Source organism: Podarcis erhardii (genome assembly GCF_964252035.2).
Source record: "Podarcis erhardii genome assembly, chromosome: 12".
Classification (NCBI taxonomy): Eukaryota; Metazoa; Chordata; class Lepidosauria; order Squamata; family Lacertidae; genus Podarcis; species Podarcis erhardii.
The window spans coordinates 22,786,505-22,805,466 of record NC_138513.1 but is presented as its reverse complement, the minus strand read 5'-3'; the positions used below and the strand labels follow the sequence as shown (position 1 = coordinate 22,805,466).

Here is an 18,962-nt window from a genome sequence, read left to right as displayed (position 1 = left end):
ACTCCTTCAGGTATACTGGGCTGAAGCCGTTTAGGGCTTTAAAGGTCAGCACCAACTAGCTTTTGCCAGACTCCTTGGCTCATCCTCCTGTCGCATCTCTGAATGAGTCATAAGCATCACATATATATGATGGGCTTTGGATTGACTGAATGCTTCTTTCCATCCTAGCCACATCCATGCCATTTACGACTTCTCCCCCCTGGGTATCCTTGGAACCATAGTTTGTTAAGGATTCTGGGAACTGTAGCTCAAACTGCAGTTCCCAGGATTTGCGGAGGAGCAGAGCTAGAACTTTCAAAGTGGTATAAGAGTGCTTTAATTGTAGGCTGTGGGTATGACTTGATGATAAACGGTGGGATGATAAACGGTGTTTCTGTGCGCTGCTCTGGTTTGCCAGAAGTGGCTTAGTCATGCTGGCCACATGATCCGGAAGCTGTACACCGGCTCCCTTGGCCAATAAAGCGAGATGAGCACTGCAACCCCAGAGTCGGCCACGACTTGACCTAATGGTCAGGGGTCCCTTTACCTTTACATTTGTTTTGCAATTAGCAGACAAACCAAACAGACCAGGAGTAGTACTGATTTTTATTTTTATTTAATCTGCTAAAAACATTTTATTTTATTTTTAGATGAAATACTACTAGCTTTTAAAGGACATTTTCAGAATCATTCTTCTCTGGCAGGGCTACCGCTTTTCCGATGGCGTTCTCCAAAGAGGGAACCTTTCCTTTTGACTCCGTAAATGCTATTTACTAAATGACTTGTAAAATAATAAATCACCACTTCTTAGCAACGATTTACGTCTCAGTGGGAACATGACCAATTGGCTCCTGTCACCACGAAACTGTTATCCATCTTGTTTCTGAGCAGATGGCAAGTATTTACTGTGAGTGACCTTTATTATTACTGCAATTCTCCTGGCAGCAATGACATATGGTATATGTGGACCCTGGAGCCAGGACTGGCTTCTTATTGGGAGCTGGCAAACAGGGGTGTTTGTTTTTTACTGTGCTAATGATAAAGTTCATATTGAATTATATGACTTGAAAGGAGAATTTGGTAGATGAGATCACTTTAGGTAAGGGTGGCCTCTGTGCTATTACAGGAAGACCTTTTCCCTTGCTAGCCATTGGCTCCATGTTGGTAACTGTGCAAAACCATTTTATAAAGAAAAAGCAGAAACAATGCATGTGTAGATTAAATTGTGCAGCAAATGTGATGAGGCATTTGTTTTAGTTCAGCAGGCAACCTGGGCTTTACTTTCATTGAGTTCTGGAACTGCCCACAAAATAGCAGATCTTGCAAAAGTTATGTCTTTCTACACTGCACAAGATGAATCAGGAAGGAGGAGCAACTTTCCCCCTTACACAGATAGCAGTACGTTTGCTGTAAGATGGTGACCTCATGGTAGCACCCTGTTCTACCATAGACTCTTCCTTTTCCTGGTGGTGACTAACCCTTTCTCTAGCTCATGCAGGTGGCACTGTGGTATAAACCACTGAGCCTCTTGAGCTTGCTGATTGGAAGGTTGGCGGTTCGAATCCCCATGACAGGGTGAGCTCCTGTTGCTCTGTCCCAGCTCCTGCCAACCTATCAGTTTGAAAGCAAACCAGTACAAGTAGATAAATAGGTATCGCTGTGGTGGGAAGGTAAACAGTGTTTCTGTGCACTCTGGTTTCCATTGCAGTGTTCCGTTGTGCCGGAAGTGGTTTAGTCATGCTGGCCACATGACCCAGAAAGCTGTCTGTGGACAAACGCCGGCTCCCTTTGGCCTGAAGCAAGATGAGCGCCGCAACCCCATAGTCGCCTTTGACTGGACTTACCCATCCAGGGGTCCTGTACCTTTTACCTAGCTGTCTGAACACCTGTATGCAAGCACATACATGTGCTGGCTTCATTTTGCCCTGAAGATCCAGGGTAACTGGAGAACAAATGCCCTCTCGTTCCTATCTGATATCTGAGATTGAGCAGGTTGGACCAGAAAAGGATGTCGGGTTGCTTGTATTTATACCAAACTCAGCAAATCCAGAAGCTGCAGACATCCTGCCAATATCAGGAGCCCCATTTGCATATCCTCATTTTCTCCCGTGCCCAAAGAAGGCTCCGAAGCTTAAGTGCACCCAGTCATAAGCTCCAAACCAAGCCCAGCTGGTTTTCAGTTCAGGCACAGTTCCGGACAATATAGTTGCTTTGATACACACGGACTCATCAGCTCATGTTCCCCCTTGCAAAGACATGCAGCGTGCCAGCTCCAGGGGGTTAAGCCCTTTTGGGGGGCCCTATATTTTTGGGGGAGACTGCCACCCCAATGTCACTGCTCCAGTGGCCGGCTCCTCCTCCTCCTGCTGTGGAGGGGAATAAGGATTGAAGCTACCTCCCACTGGTGGCGGCACCAAAAGGAGGCAGAGGAGCAGCCATTGAAACTGTGCAACTGCTGCATTTGGCTGCGACCCCAGCTCCTCCCAATGTCCTGACATCACACACACGTTTCCCCAGCTTCCACAATCGCCTTCACAAGCTGGTGCCTCTGGAAGAGAGAGTCATATGAAGAAGTAAGGAATCCTTGGTTGATTGGCTAGGGTGCATCTCCTGGGTCTACAGCGCAATTGTTCAGTAAATAAAAACCCAGATGCAAGCACCATAAACTCTATTTACCCTAGCGTTATTCCAGAACTAATTTATCTCTCTCCTCCCCCTGTAAATAGATATCTTATGTAATTTACCTTGATATGTAAATAGAGGAGTTTCACCCTTGTGTTTCACCCTGTGCAAGGTTCATACAAGTTTTCGTGGTTTTAGATCCACTGTTCTGTTGTGTGAAATGAAGAAATGGCCATTTATCCCAGCTTTGCTATAGTGTTGTAGCAAAAGATGCTTGTTTAATGGGCAGCAAAGTTGTCCTTGGTAGATGGAATTCAGGTCACATCTCCCTGGCACCCTGGGGGCTGAAACCAGAGCAGTCAGGATGATTGAAAGAAAGAGTTTTGCAATTTGAATGTGACAGTAGTCCTGATTTGTACATATGCTTATGGTAAGTCAATACTTTTTAGAGGGAAAAACCAATGCCCTCGTTTTTTGGATTTGGCTTGCAAGCAACCCCTTATGAGAGCTATTAGGCGGTAAAGCTAAACTATGGTTAATCAGAAATGTCTGCTCTCTTCCTCACAGCCTCCACTGAGGAGAGAAGGGGTGGTTGAAAGCCAGTGGCTCACTGTGGCTCATCCTCATAAAACTAAATCACAGTTTAGCGGTTCATGGAAAGGAGGACTCAGAATGGAAAGAAAGTTTAAAATGCAATGAATCCAAAGATCATCTTTATATGGATTTAAGATACAGCTAGAAAAATATTGCAGTTGGAAGATCTGACATAACAGTCATTTGTCATGTTTCTCTGTTGAGTTTATATTCTCTCTCTTTAATTGTTATGTTCACACAGATGGGCCCTATGGACTTACCATAAATTCTGACAATGGCCAGAAGTTAGGGGATTATTTTACGTTTAACAAAGGGGAAGCAGTCCAGCTTTACTGCTCAGCAGATTCCAATCCACCAAATATTTTTTATTCATGGACCCAGAGGGCTGACAACTCCACGCGCCTCATTAAGTACGGAAGGTCCCTGGAAGTTGTATCTGAGAAGGTGACGCAGAAAACAGAAGAATACAGGTGCAGAGCTCTCAACAACAAGACTGGGAAGTGGAAAGAAACCCACATATATGTGATTATGATGCCAAAAGGTAAGAATGAATGCTCGCATGTCAACCTACAAGGTTTGTACAAAATTTCCAAGCCACTATCAGAAAACTCAGCCAGCCAATATCTTACAGACAGAAAGGAAGTCATCACCAAACTTGTTTAATCATAGTTCCCTATCACCAAAGGGGTCCTGAGAAGTGAAATTTTGTGGTTTCCGCAGAGGAGAGCATTGTAATTCAATGAGACCAATGAGACCAAAGTTTATAGCATAGAGGTGCCATAGCTGTCAACTGTCCCTTATTTGGCGGGAAAGTCCCTTATCCCAGCGCCGTGTCCCGCTGCTGTCCCTTATTGATTATGTCCCTTAAATTTCCCAGGTTTCAAAGGAAGCAGCTCCTCTCCCTCCTTCCCTGCTGGCCAGGGAGGAGGGAGGCTCCAACTGTGTTGCTTGGCTGCGCTGCTCACCCAATAAGGAGTCTAAGAACGACTGGGGGGTTGGAGCTTGCATGCCTTGTGCCGATCAAATCGGCCGCATTGCCTGGGGACTCGCCTTTGCTCAGCGCTTCCCAGCGGAGAGATGACAGTGGTTTTCCTTGCTACATCCCCTTTGCCGGGTTGTTGTGCTGTGGGAACCACCGCTTGAGGCTTCGTTTGGCTGCTGGCTGGGCTTTCTGCCTTTGGCTTGGAGGGGCTCAGAAGTTGAACATACCTGTGTTCAGAAAATCCCTTCTTTTGGCTGCTGATCCCTTATTTTTGAGGCTGCTGGTTCCTTATTTTCAAATCTGTAAGTTGACAGCTATGAGAGGTGCCCTTTATGAAAGGTTCGGCATCTTTAGCACAAAAAACAACACTGATGCAGTGACTAATTTATGTTGTAGGGTCAATCAATATAACTATATTTACTTACTGAAGAATGACATGAAAGGGAACCTATATAGGAAGAAATCAAGGGTGATCTCTGAAATTTTGCTCTTTTCTCCACTCCTTATCCAAACTAGAGTTGTTGGCCTTTAATACACGTTCTGTTCCTGGCGTAGAGGTAAGTGGTATGTTAGGTAATTCAGCTGTGAATGAAACACTTGAGCCAAAGTTGACAAGGAAAGAGTAGAGCCAACATTGCTGTTGTTCTACCTGCCCATGACTGCTGCAGTGTAACTACATTCCGGCCCTTGAACATCACAGTAGCTTAATGCAGTTATTAGTATACGCCTATCCAGATCACGAGGAGACTTAAGAGTTTCCCATTCATACTCCAGAAGCCTAAATATAGGCAGCATTGATAAATCAAGCAACCTCTTCTTTCATACTACGTATTTGGCATAGTGAATGGCCTAGGATAGGGGTGGGGGGTTTGTGGCTCTCCAGGTGTTGTTGGGCTCCAGCTCCCAGGATCCCTGTTCAAAGGCCATGCTAGCTAAGGCTGATGGGACCTGTAGTCCAACAATGTATGGAGAACTGGAAGTTCCCCATTCTTGCACTAGGAGCACTCACTGAACCTTACTGATGTTTGGAGGATGTGGAACTTACTAGTATCTCAGAGAGAGACCAAATGAGATCCATGTAAGCTGCTTTTCTAGTGGGATATAAGCAGGATAAATCAATAAGAATCAACAAGGCTACAATACTATGCACACTTACCTGGAAGGGAGGGAGTCCCATTGACCCCAAGGGGATTACTCCAGAGTTGACCCATATGGTGCTTTAAACAAGAAAACTGCTAAGGTAAATTCTTTCCTATCAGATTATAGCTGATCTGTATAGTTACAGAAATGTTTTTTCTTTGTTAATTAGTTAATAAATGTTTAAAATTGCACAAGTTCCATCTCCTTCCCTGCCCCCCATTTTTTATATAGAAAAAAATATTTGTTAGAATGAGGATAACTCTTACATGCTGCCCTGTTATTAAATATATATCTTTTTCACGTAGCCATTACATTAATGTAAACTCAAGTTATTCAGATGCTGCCTTACAGGGCATTTCACAAGCTTGTTTGGCTTTGACAACACAAAGACCTGAGCCTTTATGCTTAAGATAAATAAGGTCAGCAGCTGCCTATTGTACAAAGGGATTTAATATAATCACAGATGAAAGTTCTGTGTTTTCAAACACACTGAAAGGAAAATAGGTTACAGTTTTGCAGTGAAACCTATTCAGTTTTTTTATATGACGCCTAGGAAAGAAAAACATAATCAAAGGTTTTGCATTGCGTAAAATTACATATTTCCTATTCATGGAAGTAAAATAGGACTCAATTGAATAGGATAATAAAAGCACCAATATTACAGTTTATGGTAAGATCTGAAAAGCTAGCAGAACCTGCAAAATGCAGATCTGTACATTTTCTATTTTCTATTTACACTTTTAAGAATATATTGCCAATCATATCTTAGTTAAATCATACTATTTAAAAACTGAGCTCATATATACAATTACGTATCATTGGGTTTGCTTCACATCAAACCAATATTTGTTGCTTATAAGTGCTATAAAAATAAAGAAACCAGTTGGAACTTCTGGCAAGATAGCCAATCTAGTTTGTGTTAGAGGGATCTAACAGCACTGATTAGAGAGGATTTCACTGGGATTTTGCAGGGACCCCCTGATCTGTCTGTGGCCCAAATATGTAGCCCCCAGATCAGGATTATTCACCCTGTGCCTGCCCAAACCAGATCCAGCCCTGGAACAAATCAGGGGGTGGGGCTAAGGATCTTTCTAAAAGGGTTTTTTAATTGAGGCAGGCATGCCCAGGCCTGATGGCTCCTTAGGATCAGTGGATCACCATGGAGATCTGCTGGGGTATTCATCTCCCCTTGGACTGCGCCTGAGGAGACCATACTTAGCCATACATACCAGGGAGGAGGGAGCTGTAGCTCAGTAACATCTGGAGGGCCAAATGTTCCCCACATTATAACAGAAAGTAGGTGTCAGGGTTCAGTCCTGCCCCAGACCTCAAATCTAAGGTCTCCTCAGATGAGAAGCAAGGAAATTTGGAGAATCTCCCTGCTGCTAATGGTCCTGAAGAGCAATCAGATCTAGACTTTCCTGTCTCGGGACCAGAGGTTCCTACACCAGCTGCCTGAGTACCGGCAGCTCTCAGATCCACCCCACCCCACCAGGGCCATAGGAGCAGAGAGGATGGCGAGCCAGACAGGAACTTCAGAGCTGTCACCAAAGGATGCTTTGATGTCAAGGATGCTTCCCAGCCAAAGGAATGCACATGGCAGATAGTTGTTGTCAAAAATAGCACAGTTGCTTCTACAGCTCTGGACTCTATGGAGCAGTTGCAGCAACTGGCAGCCACGTCCCCTCGACCAGTTTATGTACCTTCAGAATGAAGGTACATAATTTCAGGATGAAATTAATAAGCATATTTTGTCTAAGGATATAAATCACAATTAACAATGAGATGGACACAGGTTAGTTCTGTAATGTCTAACTCGTGACCTTCAGAGTTTTACAGTTTGTGACTAATGGTGTTATTGGTTTCTATGGTGTCAATATTAGCAGACTTGTAAAAGGAGGCAACAGTTTATGGTTCCTTATCTTGCAAAGCGAGGCCTCAAATGACTAAAATAAATTAGTTATAAATATAGGAAGCACGTACCACTGTGGCTTGTGTTTCTGCTCAGAGAAGTACTTAGAACTGTCAGTCTTATGACCGATCTCAAGTGCAACTTTCCTGAACTAAGGAATCAAAGCTCCATTTAGAAAATAGTGAACAAGGAAACATGTGGTGGGTTGTATATGCAAAAGATTTAAAACACATGGAGTCACCAGGTCATCTGCAGAACTCTTGGGTGGATTCAGATCTCTGGGAGCCAGTTGATCACTGTATTAACTTTGCACATTACACCAGAAAAGTGGAAGAAGACTGACTATCTGTGAGGGCCACTTTTCCCCAGTAATAGGCCAATGCTTCTCTCTGAACTAAAGCTCCCAAAGTAGACAGAAAGTTTAACTTTGTGTGTCTTCCTCCTGGCTTCCCCCTTCCTAATGCCGCCATTGGCAACTGTCAGTTTCAATGGAGGAAGGGTGAGCTGGAGGCAGGGGAGAATGTTGCTTAACACTTTCCCTTCAGGGCTGTTTTCCTCTCAAAATTCACACACACACACACACACACACACACACACCAATTTTCTTCTCTTCTACATATGGAAGAGAAATCTATGGAGAGTGGGAAGATGTGGATATCCCTATGTATTTCCCCTGTGTGTGAAAGCAGTAGGAGGAATTTTGAGTGGCAAAATGGCCAGAGGGGCAAGGGCCCTCTTCCAGGTGGCCTACACAACATGAGACCTTGAGATTTCTCCTGCAGGGAGATGAACTAAGGGGACACTTCCAGACTGTCGCTATTTTGGGGTGGGATTCAATCACATACCAGCAAATTCAGGTTAAAATGAAGTTGATTGGTAGCTCTTGTGCAACAAAACCCACTTCACTCCCCCTCAAGAAAAAAAGGAACTTTTATTTATTACGAGAAAGAAAGTGTTGGAGAAATGCACTAGATAGTGTGGGGTGACTCTTGCTTTGAGGCAGCATGACATAAACTCCCTGTAAACAAATTGGAATGAACGCTTGATAAATAGCTGACGTCGTCTAACCTCCCCACAAATTTTGGGAACGAATCAGGATGAACGCTCAGTAAGCAGGTTGTCTGGATGCCACCACTGCCTTCACATCTAGAGCTCATGTGACCCTCCACAGGAGATATGCACAGGTTCCTCCATTCTATATTATCCTTGAAGAATTAGGGGGGGGGGATGAGATGTGCAATTGCGCATTAATTTTCTACAGCTTCTCCTGGAGTATGGCCACACTCAGTCTGGATGCTGGCTACTCTCGGATTGTTGTAAAGTTTCTTGACCCTGCTATCAGTGCCAAAAATGGAAGTCTTTTATCTATTCTAGGGCGTATCATTGTACCGTTACTAAGAGTAGTTGCTCAAATTTGTTTGCAATTTTGCGAAGCCATGGCTACAGCTTATCTCCCTCTTATTTGCTCTTAGTGAGATATGGGATTATATATATTTAACTAAAGACAGACACTGAGAGACAACTATAACATGAACTGGCACTCGGCAAACGGACGACTCATGTGTCTTGTTACAAAAGCTGTACACATCATAAGATAGCACATAATATATTTGGGGTCTGTACAGATATACATAAAAGTTTTTTCGAAAGAAAAGATAGAAAGCAAGAAAGAAAGAAAGAAAGAAAGAAAGAAAGAAAGAAAGAAAGAAAAGGGGGAGGAAGTAGATGCTGCAGTCTAAAACTGCATTCTTCATGTTAACATTCATACTGATTCCTGTCCAGAATCTAGCTCAGGGAAAACTGGTTCTGTGGTTATGCAGCAAAGACAACAGGGCACTGCGCTGACTAGCCAGTATCTGTGACAACAAAACCTCTCTTCCCCTTGGGTCCTCCAAGCAGACTATGACTCTCAGCATAACCTACATCACAGAACCATTGCAAGAATAATATGGGGGTGGGATTAGCTCCTTGGAGAAAATACGGGATATAAATGTAGCACTTCACACAAAAATATGGCTAGAAGCAGAGAAACATAAGCAGTAAATGTCTGAAAATTGTCAGTGTTGAATTGCTGGTAGGAATAACTATATTTAACAAAGCAAAAGTGGAAGTGACCTACATTCAAGACACACCCTTTATTCCTCTAATCTACGTATATATGTTTAACTTGATGACACATTTCACATTACCCCCCCACACGCACACACACAATAAAAACACTGATTTTGCAAAGATTTTTAAAAATGTCATGTGCCAGGGTTCATCCCTGATTTCCCCCATGCACCAGTCCACAGTCTTTAGGGTGTGGCATCATTTCATATATCAAAAAAGCTAAAGGGAGATAATGAATCAGATGTGATGCTGAACATGTGCTCTGAGTTACAGTTCAATTTTTACTCGAAAATTCCTATGTCCACAGAAGTAACATTTGTCTCATCTCTGTGCCTCAATGTATTGTGGGTGATGTGGGTGTAGTTAACATGGTTTAATGCTATTTACCTGTCTCCTGGGAGCTGTAATTCTATGGGGTGGGGGGGAAGGGTACATGTGAACAAAAATGCATATATTGAGGTAAAATGTGCATAAAAATGGATATATTGCTGAAAATGCATACAAAAATGCATTGTATTAGGAGAAATATAAATATAAGAGGAAATATGCTTTGGAAAAATGTGTTTATTAGGCAAGGTTGCATGCAAAATTGTGCACATGAATAGAAATTCATACTAAAAGGCTGGTCAATTTTCACGATGACTTCTTGAAATAAATTCAGAAACTGATGTGGAAATGTGGAAAACTAGGAATTTAAGATTGAACAATGAGCAGATTCATCCGACCCTAAGGAAAATACATGCGAAGTGAGCATGATGAGAAATTAGGGTTGGCATACATCCGGATTTTCCCAGACATATCCGGAATACAGTGGTACCCCGCAAGACGAACGCCTCGCAAGACGGAAAACCCGCTAGACGAAAGGGTTTTCCGTTTTGGAGGCGCTTCGCAAAACAAATTTCCCTATGGGCTTGCTTCGCAAGACGAAAATGTCTTGCGAGTTCCTGTGGGTTTCCCCCCCTTTCCTAAGCCCTACGCCGCTTATCAGCGGATCCGCTGATAAGCCGCTTATCAGCGGATCCGCTGATAAGCCGCTAAAACCGCTAATAGCACTAATCCGCTAAGCTGTCAATGGGCTTGCTTCGCAAGACGAAAAAACCGCTATACGAAGAGCCTCACGGAACGGATTAATTTCATCTTGCGAGGCACCACTGTACTGCAGTCAGCAGCAGTGTCCGGGTGGAAATCGGGAAAATGTCTGAAATATGGCAACCTCTATAAGAAGTGGGCTAAAATTCTAGGAAGATGCTGATAAATATATAATTAATTTGGTCTCCTACCTGGTAAGTAGATTTCCTTGCATGAAGGAATATAATCAGTTTACCTACTTATCCAACTCCTCTAAGTTAACAAATAATACTTTTTTAATTCTGAACTGCTAAACAGCTTCAGTGAAAATGTAAATGAAGCATAAAGCAAATCCTATCTGAAAGTATAATGTTTAGCTAAACTATGAACCGAAGTATCTAACAACTTCAAATATATAACTGGATTGAAGAAACCCACATTTTTTTTCTTAAACCTATCTTTTCTGTGTAACCCACAACACTCCCCAACTGTGCCAACAGCTGTTAGATATGAAAAGCAGCAAATGAAGCAACATCAGCTGCATTGTTAGGTAAGCATCACAAAGCTGTCGTGGGTGCATTCATTTTGAAGGATGTGTCGCACTGCAACAGCCTGCAAGGCAGCTGGCAAACGTGGATCCAGATCACAGATAATCTGGGCTGGCTTTCTCCTAGGCCGATGGTTGCCCCCGGTGCCAAAGCCAGGGAAGTTAGGAGGTTGGAGATTTGAAGGAGGGAGGCACGCCCTCAACAAGACACTCTGGGGCAGTTCTAAGATGTTACTACAATTTTTCGCTTGTCATACAAGCGAAGCCAGAACTGAAGTAATTAGAACGAGGTGTGAGTGCCCTCTAGCGGCCGCATGCAGCCACAGCAAGTGCAACCCATGAGAAACCGTTCCAACATTGAAAGGTGAAGAGATACAGTGGTGCCCCACAAGACGAAATTAATTCGTTCCGCAATTTTTGTCGTCTAGCGAATTTTTCGTCTTGCGAAGCACGAAATCCCATAGGAATGCATTGAAAATCAATTAATGCGTTCCTATGGTCAAAAAAAGTCCAAACAAAGCCAAATTTGGTACAACAACAGTTTATTAACTGCTCTTTAAAGTCACACATACTGTAAAGAGCAGTTCAAAAATTGAAGGGAAAATAAATTAACTTTATAAACATGACAGAAAAACATTTAAAAATCAACAAAGTGTACAGTACATTTTCTAAGACTCTGGGGGACCACTCGAAGAAGGCTCCTCTTCCACTCTTTGCTTCTTGGTCAAGAACCTGTCCATAGTCTGCTGCTTTATCCGCCTTTTCAGCAGCTCCCTGAAAGACGACATGACCCTCGTATCATAAAAGTTCCCAGCGTCATGTGCCACGTGCTTCTCATGGTGGTGTAGATCTGCAAAAGTCTGCACCTCCTTCCACTTCTGGCAAATGTCCCTCAGTCTTTCGGAGGACAGCCGTTCCTCAGTTGCTTCCTCCTCTTCCAGTGAGGCCTGCTCCTGCGCAGCCTCTGCCTGCAGAACGTAGCCCTCCGTCGTCACAACCTCCAGGAACTCCGCTGCAAAGTCTTCAGCCGCAGGAACATCAGAACTGGCAGCCTCTCCATGCCTGACCACACTGTGGATGCCAGATCTTGTCTTGAACCGGTCAAACCAACCTCTGCTAGCCTTGAAGACTTCTGGCTCGGCTGAGGTTCCTGGCTGTTCCCGGATGAGGTCAGCGTGCAAGGCCTTGGCCTTCTCACAAATGACGGCCTCAGACACTGTGTCCCCTGCACGCTGCTTCTCTTCTATCCAGATGAGCAGCAACTTCTCGACCTCCTCCAGGACAGCTGGGCGGTTCTTCACGATCCTGGTGACTCCCTTGGCTGCATCAGTCGCCAGGATCTTCTCCCTCATCTTCAGGATGGTCCCGATGGTCGATGGGTTCCTGCCGTACTCCCTGGCGATGTCCGTCACACGCATTCCGCCGTCGTGCTTCCAGATGATCTCCTTCTTCATTTCCAGCGTCACCTTCTCCTTCTTCCTCTCGCCGGCCACCGCAGCAGCAGTCTTCTTGGGTCCCATGGCAGCACAGCTCCTACCTTCGTAAACTCAGAAACAGAAAAAAAAATCAGTGATGTGCTTCAAACCCAAAAAATACAAAAGCAGCCAGCCACCCACCACACAGAAATTAAAACCCAGAACCAAGGCCTTGAATCCCAAGCACCCCAACCCCAAATCCAAAATCCAAAAACCCCCAAAAAAGTTTTAAAAGTTTAGCTTACCAAATGGATGAAAGAGAAGTTCTGGAAAAGCTTCAACAATCAACCACCGACGTCCTCAGAAACCTCAAATGGCTGCAAAATAAGTTTAGGAAAAGCTTCAAAAATCACCAATGTCTTCAAAAACCTCAACTGCTCCCACAGACACGCACCAACCCACCCACAACACAGAAATTGCAAACCCCTCCCCAACTGCTCCCCCAGCCCTTCCCCAACTGCTGCAAACCCCTCCCCAACTGCTTCCCCACCCAGACAAAAAAAAATTTCAAAAAATAACAACATGGCCAGCACTCAGAAATTCAAACTCAGAAAATTTTTCAAAAAAAAATCAACCTGGCCCAGTGGTCACAGAAAATCATAAAAATTCCCAAAAAAGGCCCACAAGCCCCCAGATTATCGCAAACCCCTTCCCAACACCAAGTCCTTGAATCCCAAACACCCCAACCCAAAATCCAAAACCCCCCAAAAAAGTTTTAAAAGTTTAACTTACCAAATGGATGAAAGAGAAGTTCTGGAAAAGTTCTGGAAAAGTTTTGGAAAATCTTCAAAAGTGAGCAAAGTCTGAGAAAAGGCTACCAAACCACGTGCTAACAGTTGCTCCTCGAAGTCAAGTCGCAACTGCAGCTGCTCAAGCTAAGCACCCTTGGTTTTAATGGTTTTTACACAAAGGAAACAAAGTCGCGAGACGTTTTCGTTTTGCGAAGCAAGCCCATAGGGGAATTCGTCTTGCGAGGCAAATCGCGGGCGAAAAAACCTTTCGTCTAGCGAGTTTTTTGTCTTGCGAGGCATTCGTCTTGCGGGGCACTACTGTATTTTAAAATAATGAAAGCAGAGCATAACAGGTTTGTAGAAAATAGCCTAGGGCTGGCTATTTCCATTCCTGGCTTAACCCAGAACGAAAGCAAATCCAGTATCCATCTTGTGAATCGACACTACCAAAAAGGAAACTGTCTACAAATTATATTTCATCTAAAAATCCATTACATTTGATTCCACAGTTTGGGTCTCGTTACTGCTGACTGACAGTGGCAGCCTGATTATATGCAAATTAAGGCATATGCCTAAGCACATTTATCTGCACAGAATCAGGTTGCAGTGACATCTGGTCTCTTCCCCCCTTTCATATTTCACCATGAATGCACTCCTTATTTAAAAATCTGAACCCCACTTTCCACCATGTAGGTGTCAAAGCAACTGACAACAATAAAGTATGCAATGTGCAAAAACATAAATTAAGCCTCTAAAATTTAAAAACTTCAACCATTTAAAATCCAAATGCACAAATAAGCTAAATAAATATCTCATAAATCCTTTGCTTCGGGGAAAACAGCAGAGAGAGAGAGAGCGCACAGCAGGAAGTGGGCAGCAAATTTGCTGCTGCACATTTTGAATGTGCAAATGCAACAGCTGAACGAAGAGTAGAATGAAGAAAGTCAAGGCTATGCAACTCTTACCAAAACTGATCTCAAAATAGCTGTGGTCCTTGGTGTAAGGTGTTTGTTAGTGTTCCCCAGAACAGCTTCACTCCACACCAGTGGAGGCTAAACAAATTTGGTCAAATGGGACACTGCCTCACCAACCTCTCTGTCTTCAACCAGTTCCCAGCCTGCCTACCTTTTTACATGCTAGGGGGTGACCTTGCCTTTCAGGTTCCTCCTCCTTAATGTCAGGGCTGCCATTGTAGAACTGCTCAGGGATAGGGGGGGCAGGGGACTAGAATTAGTTGTCATTGGCTCTGGCTCCACCTCCAATTGGCAACTCCTCTCTGCCTTCTGCCTGGATGTGGCATTTACCCATTCTTTTTTAAAATGTCTGTACAGGGGGAGAGAAAGAGTTAATAGGTAGACCAATAGAAAAGCCAGAGGCGGAGCCTACCTGTTTATAAAAGAGCTTAGCCCGAGGTTTGGATTGGTTGGGTTTAGTTGGTTGGGAAAGGCAGGTGGGAAAACAGTTGGCAGACAGTTGGAAATACAGTGGTACCTTGGGTTACAGACGCTTCAGGTTACATACGCTTCAGGTTACAGACTCCGCTAACCCTAAAATAGTACCTCGGGTTAAGAACTTTGCTTCAGGATGAGAACAGAAATCGTGCTTGGGCAGCGTGGCGGCGGCAGCAGGAGGCCCCATTAGCTAAAGTGGTGCTTCAGGTTAAGATCAGTTTCAGGTTAAGAACGGACCTCCGGAACGAATTAAGTACTTAACCAGAGGTACCACTGTAGAGAGACAGTTAGTGCAGTTGGTTCTTGTGTGAGGGGAAGTAGAAGAGTTAGAGACAGGATAAAATAAGACTAAGAAGGTAAAGAGTAACGTTTTGAATGCAGTTAAAGTATATTTTTGTTTGCAGTAAACTACACTCTTCTTTGTTAACTTAAGAACCTGACTGAGACTAAGTGATTTACCGGGGAGGATCTGGTTGGTGGCAGTGGATTAGTGGTGTACGGGTCAATTGTGAGACAACCGGGGGCTCCGTATGAACGCCACACTGGCCAACCCCAATGGGCAGCAACCATCATGGCCCCGTGTACATGTTCACAGAACACATTTGTTCCTACTGTCATCACATTACCCACAAACTCTTGAACTTGATCCACACAGAAACCAGGCCAAATAAAGGACTAAAGTAATTTTCTGCTCTTCTCTGCAACTCAAGTAAAGTCAGAAGAAGAAACAATAAGTTTCAGGGCCAGTTAAATCGTATTTAAGAATTATTTTCCACTGGTGGCATGCAGACACTAGAATGGAAGAAGCAATTCTGGGTATATTTACACTATTTGAACCAGTGTTGATGCTCTAGCTCCAAAGCACTGCTGTGTGCAATGTTTTGCATTATAGGCCTGGCCAGAATGATAAGTGCAAATCAAATATCAACTTCTGTTCTTCTCTGACGCAGGACTGGAGCAGCTGGCTCAAAGAGAAAAATATTTGTCTCCACTAGGAATAATATGTGGAGTTTCCTTATTTTTGATAGTATCAATGTTCCTTCTAGCGTTATGGAAAAGATTCCAGCCTCATAAAGGTATGTTAAATTAACGCCGGAGTAAATTCAAAGCTTCTGTAAACCATAACAAAAAAGGGTTGATTGTTCTTTGTCTCTTTTTCAGTTCTACAGCAGAAGCTGCAGACCAGGTAGAAAACTTATTTATCATTTGTCCACACAAAGCTTTTAAAAGAATGCGGGGGGGGGGGACACGCAGCATCTTTTTGCTGCCTACGATTCCACACTGAATTTTAAATAATTGTATTTCTGTTTAATGTTTCAGGCCTGAAGCAGATTACAGAAAAGCACAAACTATTTCAGGTAATATATGATATAAAGAGTTAAATGGAAATAGACCACTTTAGAAGCTTTCAAAAGAATCAAAGAGAGGAGGACAGCAAAACAACAAGTTAGATAATGATTAGGTTTCCAAGTCTTTTCTTAAAAGCAGTATCTTGGAAGGAAGGGGGAGCAAATTGCAGTGGGATAGCGCTACAATTGGGAGTTGGGGGTTACTTGCTGCTTTTCTCATCTAAATTGCACCATGAACCTCCTATTTTCGCCATAAAGGAAAACACTCATCTGGAATCCCCAATGTGGAGCCCATGGGCACCATGTTGCCCTTAGAAACCCCATTTGGTGCCTACCAAGGCCTTCCTGCCCCTCCCTCAGTGGAGGTGGATTGCCTGCTTTGAGCAGGGCTTGCTTGATTATTAGCATCTGTCTTTTTTGTTGTTGTTTTTGTTAAGAGTGTGTGTAGGTGTTTTGCCTGTTTGGGGAGTGTGAACTGGTAGGTATAGTCAACTCCTGCAGAGAGCAGAATTTAGCCTCCTGTTCTTTATCTGAGGAACAGAAAGTTTAGTCCTGCTCCCAGTTATTACGATGTCAGATTATCGACAGGTGAGTGGTTACAACCACCTGCCAAAGTTGGCCCATGGGGTGGTCCTCTAGGGTGCCAAAATGGCGTCCCACTTCTGCAAATCACACACTCTCATACTGAACCTGAGGTGGAACACAATTGTCCATAATAATTACTTTCTCTTTATTTAAATATTGGCACTTTTAGGGCATGAAAACGCGCTGGATGATTTTGGAATATATGAATTTGTTGCCTTTCCTGATGCTGCAGGAATTTCAAGGGTAAGTGCTTATATCTCTGCAGCATGGATATCTGAAAAGCCATTTTGCCGGCAGTATTACAAAACAGAAATAGCCCTTGGTTTAAAGGCTTCCAAAAACAGAAATATAGATATATTCATAAAGAAGGAAGGCGGTTCATTTTAGCAACTCTGAATCTGACTCTTTTGTTACGGTCTGTGTCTTTCATTGTTACTTCTTCATTCTGAATGTGATAACCACTTCCCAAATCTGAGCTTTTAGTGGCACTGAAAAGCTACACTATAAAGCCAGTCTGACGTGGTGGTAGCAGTTTTGGACTAGGACTCCGGAGATTCATGTTCATAACCCCACAGAGCTATAAAGCTCACTGGCTGCCGTAGGGCCAGTTTCCTTCTCTCACCCTAGCCTGTTTCACAATGGGGTGGTGTTTTTTTTTGCGAAGATAAAATGGAGGAAGAAATAATACGTGCTGCCTTAAGATACTTGGAAGAAAGGGAGGGTACCAATGAAATAATTAAATACCTAAATGCTACAGAGTGCCTTAATGTGTATAGATGAAAACCCACCTTGCCCAAAAAATAAATGAACGGATGCCCACATCACACACAGGACCTTTGTTGTTTCTTCTTCATTCTTCTTCCTCAATCTTATGAACTTCAAGTCACACTGAGAAACTGCAGGTTCCCTAAATGTGCACAGACCAGAATTCATCCTGCTCAAAAAGGATGTTAGATCAGAGGCTAGTCTAGATCCGGGAACAGAATCGCCAGCTTTTGAAAGGCCAATTCATGTCAACATGAAGCTGTGACCCAACTCCCTCCCACTAGAGGTCAGACAGGCATTGGCCCTGTGGAGCTTCAAATGCCTAGTTAAAAATCATATTTCAGGATGTTATTTGCATTATAAATGCTTTTCTGATAATTTTTTTTCTCATGTTCTTGTTTAAATTTCTGAGATTTTAAATTTATGTCTTAAGCTTGGCATGTTGTATATTTTTGTCACCTTTTCCCACTTTGAGATTTAGATGGTGAAAAAACGGGATATGTATTTTTTGAATAAATAAATAAATAAGGCCTGTCCTCCCTCACTACAATCTATTGCCAGACAATACATTAAGCCAGGCTTCCTCAACCTTGGCCATCCAGATGTTTTGAGACTACAATTCCCATCACCCCTGACCACTGGTCCTGCTAGCTAGGGATCATGGGAGTTGTAAGCCAAAAACATCTAGAGGTTGAGGAAGCCTGCATTAAGCCAAACATTGGCTTAGCAGCTGCTGCACCACACTGTCCTGTGCTATAAGGGCCGGAGAGGAACAAAATGGGTACAAATTCCTCTCCAGGAGACCATAAGCCATTGATTGGTTGACCCTCTTGTACAAATAAGGCCTACATCTCACTGGCTCTGTTTTAGGCGTCCATGTTAGTTTCGTCTGTCTTGCTCAGAGAAAACCATTATTTCCTCCTTTCAGGTGTCAAGTTGGTCAGTTTCTGTCTCTGATGCTGCACAAGGCCAGGATTTTAATGGAACAGTTTATGAAGTTATTCGTCATATTCCTGAACAATATCAAGAACGTCAAGAGTAAGTTGCGCAAGCCTAATTTGTCAACCAGGTTGCACAATGAGACTGCCTGGAGGGGGTGGACTTTAGTAATATGGCGCCCTAAGCAAGGACAAAATTTGTTCCTCCCCCCCCCCCAATATTTATTGTTTTCACAATAATTCCAATATTACAATAATGGTAATCTGTTAATCAGGATTTTATTTTATATCAGTCAATCAATCTATTAAAAAACATATAGCCTGGCGTTTTAATGCCATTGGGTATTTCCAAGAAGGGAAATACAAAAATCAGAATAATTAAAACCATCAGAATTATAACAAAGTCTTGTGGTGCCTTAAAGACTAACAAATTTATTATGGCATATGCTTTAATGGACTATAATCCATTTCATCAGACACAACTCACTAAAATGGTTTCCATTCTGGGAATTGTTAAGAATTACAGTAAATAAAATTTAGCAGAAAATATGAAGAAACATCTGGATGACAGTGATTTTCATTCCAGAGAGCTCTCTCTTACATATATTTTACAAATGGTGGGTTTGGGTTTGGTTTTTTACCTCTCCAAACATTACTTCATCTGTGTCATGCTATAAGCTTACAGCACGGAGGACTTTATCACATTTATATT

The 18,962-nt window shown here is 43.1% G+C and overlaps 2 protein-coding genes across 3 annotated transcripts in view; one reads left to right on the top strand and one right to left on the bottom strand.

The window, feature by feature from the left end:
• Positions 1 to 18,962, top strand: part of HEPACAM2 (HEPACAM family member 2) — a 33,426-nt gene that overhangs the window by 12,609 nt on the left and 1,855 nt on the right. Inside the window, 6 exon segments of the mRNA XM_081882271.1 lie at positions 3,437 to 3,736; positions 15,564 to 15,689; positions 15,775 to 15,799; positions 15,934 to 15,971; positions 16,717 to 16,790; positions 18,241 to 18,350. Of these exon segments, the coding sequence (XP_081738397.1) occupies positions 3,437 to 3,736; positions 15,564 to 15,689; positions 15,775 to 15,799; positions 15,934 to 15,971; positions 16,717 to 16,790; positions 18,241 to 18,350 (673 nt within the window).
• Positions 11,482 to 12,636, bottom strand: LOC309325667 (putative CENPB DNA-binding domain-containing protein 1). Of its 2 annotated transcripts, none has more exons than XM_081833899.1 (2): positions 11,994 to 12,636; positions 11,482 to 11,918 (listed from the first exon to the last, which is right to left on the bottom strand). In XM_081833899.1, the coding sequence occupies exons 1-2, from the start codon at positions 12,474 to 12,476 to the stop codon at positions 11,625 to 11,627; spliced, it is 777 nt and encodes a 258-aa protein (XP_081690025.1). In that variant the 5' UTR covers positions 12,477 to 12,636; the 3' UTR covers positions 11,482 to 11,624. The 2 variants fall into 2 exon arrangements, with proteins under 2 accessions (XP_081690025.1, XP_081690026.1); XM_081833900.1 differs by having other exon boundaries at positions 11,482 to 11,920; positions 12,002 to 12,636.

Coding starts and splice junctions, on each gene's coding strand:
- LOC309325667 (XM_081833899.1), bottom strand. CDS start 12,476: ATGGGACCCAAGAAGACTGCTGCTGCGGTGGCCGGCGAGAGGAAGAAG. Junction 11,919..11,993: donor GAGAGGCTGCCAGTTCTGAT/GTTCCTGCGGCT, acceptor CTGCAGGCAGAG/GCTGCGCAGGAGCAGGCCTC.